Source organism: Drosophila grimshawi, unplaced genomic scaffold (assembly GCF_018153295.1).
Source record: "Drosophila grimshawi isolate 15287-2541.00 unplaced genomic scaffold, ASM1815329v1 contig_1377, whole genome shotgun sequence".
Classification (NCBI taxonomy): domain Eukaryota; kingdom Metazoa; phylum Arthropoda; class Insecta; order Diptera; family Drosophilidae; genus Drosophila; species Drosophila grimshawi.
The window spans coordinates 26,377,117-26,380,408 of record NW_025062900.1 but is presented as its reverse complement, the minus strand read 5'-3'; the positions used below and the strand labels follow the sequence as shown (position 1 = coordinate 26,380,408).

General features: G+C 35.7%; 1 protein-coding gene across 1 annotated transcript; it reads right to left on the bottom strand.

Moving 5' to 3' along the window:
* Nucleotides 1–395: 395 nt before the first annotated feature.
* LOC6567183 (ras suppressor protein 1) lies at nucleotides 396–3,065 on the bottom strand. Its single transcript, XM_001993529.2, has 3 exons — nucleotides 2,881–3,065; nucleotides 1,608–2,229; nucleotides 396–690 (listed from the first exon to the last, which is right to left on the bottom strand). Exons 1-3 carry the CDS (start codon nucleotides 3,014–3,016, stop codon nucleotides 600–602), a joined length of 849 nt encoding a protein of 282 aa, XP_001993565.2. The 5' UTR covers nucleotides 3,017–3,065; the 3' UTR covers nucleotides 396–599.
* Between the last annotated feature and the right edge of the window lie 227 nt (nucleotides 3,066–3,292).

The following is a 3,292-nucleotide window of genomic DNA, read 5'->3' as shown; positions in this document are numbered from 1 at the left end:
AAAGCAGAGGAAATACAAAAACAAAAAACATTAAACTATTAATTTAATTATATAATGTAACGAATTAATTAATTCAACTTAAGGCTAAAAACACTGCTACAAAAAACATAAACAAAAATGGATGAACATAAGAAACGATAATAAAAACAAGAAACTACTATTTTATAAAATACAAATGTCAAATATGTTCTTTAAATATCGGAAAATTCAAGGGTAGTGATTTGAACATTGGTAAGTGAAAGTATTCGACTAACTTATTATTTATTTAAATTAATGAGGGCATTGAAGCTAAAAATAAAATACCCATTAATAATTGCGCTGCTCATCGCTTATATTCCGCTATGGTCAAGTCCAATATTCGACACTGAATTTGAAAATAATTACACATTTATGGGTTAAAATTTCTTTTTTTTTTATTTATTCGCATTTGTTAGCAAACATTAAAGGCACATTACAAGAATTAAATATTAAAGTACAAATACTTAAAAATTAGTATACAAAAAACTTTTTTTTTGGTTAAGAACAAAACACACACATAAGTGGCTGCTCCGGCAGCCTGGCATCACGACCGCAAACAATAGATCCTCCGATTTGGTCCACTATGCACGTACTCGAGATGCTTTCTTGCTCTTGTCGGCCTTGGGCGGGGGTGGCCCGCCTCTTCCGCCCTGCATGTGGCGATTATAGATGCTGTTGGGAAGAAAACCAAGCTTTTAATAATAACTATATTTATAATGATAGGTGATAGATATAGTAGCCGATCTACTATTTAAAGGCATAATTTATTTTAATAATTTTAAGTTTTAAAAATCGCAAGCAAATTTATTATTAAATTTAATAATTTATATTTTATACCTAATTTGATAGCCCTTCCAAAAAGTTCACGAATTGCATCGAAAACTATGTAAATTATTTAGTATACATCTCATTTTCAACGGTCTCTTTTTATCTATACTATATTCTACATATAAAAATATAAATATAAACTTAAAGCTATTGCTAGGACCTTAGGCTAAATAATGAGTGTATGTGGTTGATAATGAAAATATTTATTTTATAAACGTTTAAGGCATAGGTTTTTAATTGTACTTGTTTTGAGGGTTACTATTGTAATTTAAGTTGATTGATTTATTTTTAAAAAAATTTGGATTGAGATCACATTTGACAGTAGAAGCAGGTCATTGGAGTTGGGGAAGTATTCTGGGCGTGAGTTGTGGAAGTGTATGAAATGATGTGGACCACAATTACAGTTTGATGGTGCTAAATATGAATAATACTCATAAATAGTGACCACGCCGACTTTTATGCCATACAAATATTCAATTATGAATATGAAATTAGTCATTTGAATCGAAACATTAATGGTCAAGTTGGATATTGTGATGAGAGGAAGCCAGTATATATAGAAGAATATGGCGGAGTATATGGACTATATTTTATATTGTATTTATTAGGCTTGTGTTACTTCTACATGGAGAAATGATAATAAAAAAAGAAAACAATTGTCATAATTTAAGTTTTAAAAGATTTGTGATTCTAATAGCAGCAAATACATATATAATTTTCAAATAGGATTAAAATTTGGTTGAACTTAGTCGAATACTCACATTTTGTAGGTATCAGTTTTGAGATAGTCAATTACATGACTGATGCCCAACAGATACTGCTCGGCAATGGGATTCACCCAAGGATTCTCCTCCATTTTCATCACCGACTTGTTGCTGAGCAGATCGAGCTGTGCCACCTCGGGCGGCAGCACTTGCAGTCGGTTGTTTTGGATGTGCAGCTCGCGCAGCCGCAGCAGATCACCAACTTCGCGTGGCAGCTCCAACAGATCATTGTCCCTTAGGCCCAATATCTGTAGGTTCTTCAGCTGGCCGAGCTCCTTGGGTATGTACTCGAAATCGTTGTCACCCAAATACAAAGCGCGCAGCGTTTCCATGCCAAAGAAATTGCCCGGCAGCAGCTGTTCGTTCAAATTGTTGTACGACAAATCGAGCACTTCGAGCACGGGAAAGGCGCCAAAGCCGCGCGGCAGATTTCCCAGTCGATTGATCGACACATTCAGAATGCGCAGCTTTGGCATCGAGGAGAGGGAAACGGGCAGTTCGCTGAGTTGATTATTGGACAGGTTGAGTATCTCCAGATTCAGCAAATTGGCAATCCCAGGACTAATGACGCTGATCTTGTTGTGCGACAGCGTTAGCCGTGTAATATTCGACATGTTAACTGCGAGGAGATAAAAAATTAAATTTTCAACTGTTTATCATCTCCCAAAAATCAATAAAGATTTTTGGTATTATTTTTGCCAATAAAAGTATAACTACGAGTTGTACAACTATTCATTAGCAGGTGTATTGCATTTACAAATTGTCTTCTAAACCTAAACGATTTCGGTTAACATTTTTTTTTTCAATTTGTAAATGTATTCGAATTTCTAGACCAATTAATTGAAGCATTCTAAGCAACAAGTTTCCTACTGGTCCCAAAGCTAAAAATCAACAGCTGTTTGCTCGTATGCGCGCAATAGGCGTGCATGCTTGGCATAAGTGTGAGCGAGACAACGCTAGTGCGTGTTGTTACTATTTAAAGAAGAAACCAAATAAATATTTTGGGCGTTTCTGCATGCAATTTAAGTGCAGAAGCTACTCAAAATGTTGCTTAAAACGTTTGTTTCAGTTACCAGCCAGCACAAATAACTCAAATTTAATATTTCTACAAACAACTCTTAGCAATTTTGTTTTTAGATGGTGGCGTCATCAAACTGAGTTCTGTTAACAGCCTGTCGACGGCGTCATGAAAATGTTGTGTGGGTGTTTTTTGTTTTAAATTGATTGATTTTCACTTAGTTTGCGGGCACATTAAGCGAATGGTACTCACAGAGTCCTGGCAGCTCCTCGAAGGACACCAGGCCCTTGTCAACGAGGTCCAATTCACGATTTTGCGTCTCACGCGCTTCATCCAAAACCTTCTTCGCCTTAGACATTTTTGCATTAACAGGCAGACATTGATTCATTGTTGTTGTTGTTCGCTGTTAAGCGCACTGTTAACGTCAGATTCTGTTGAGCGTGCGGCGTTGCCACTTTCTGTAAAATTGGGCGAATGGAAAAAATGTTAATGTATTTAGCTAGACATAGTGCTATTAAACTGTTGTCAGGAATTTATTTAATTTAAGCGTGAGCTGTACTTTTACTGCTATGATGAAGATAACGATGATGTTATATGTGTTTTACTAATGCACTTATGTAACATTTATTGTTCCTCGACTCAAAATGTGATGCGGAAGCTGCCA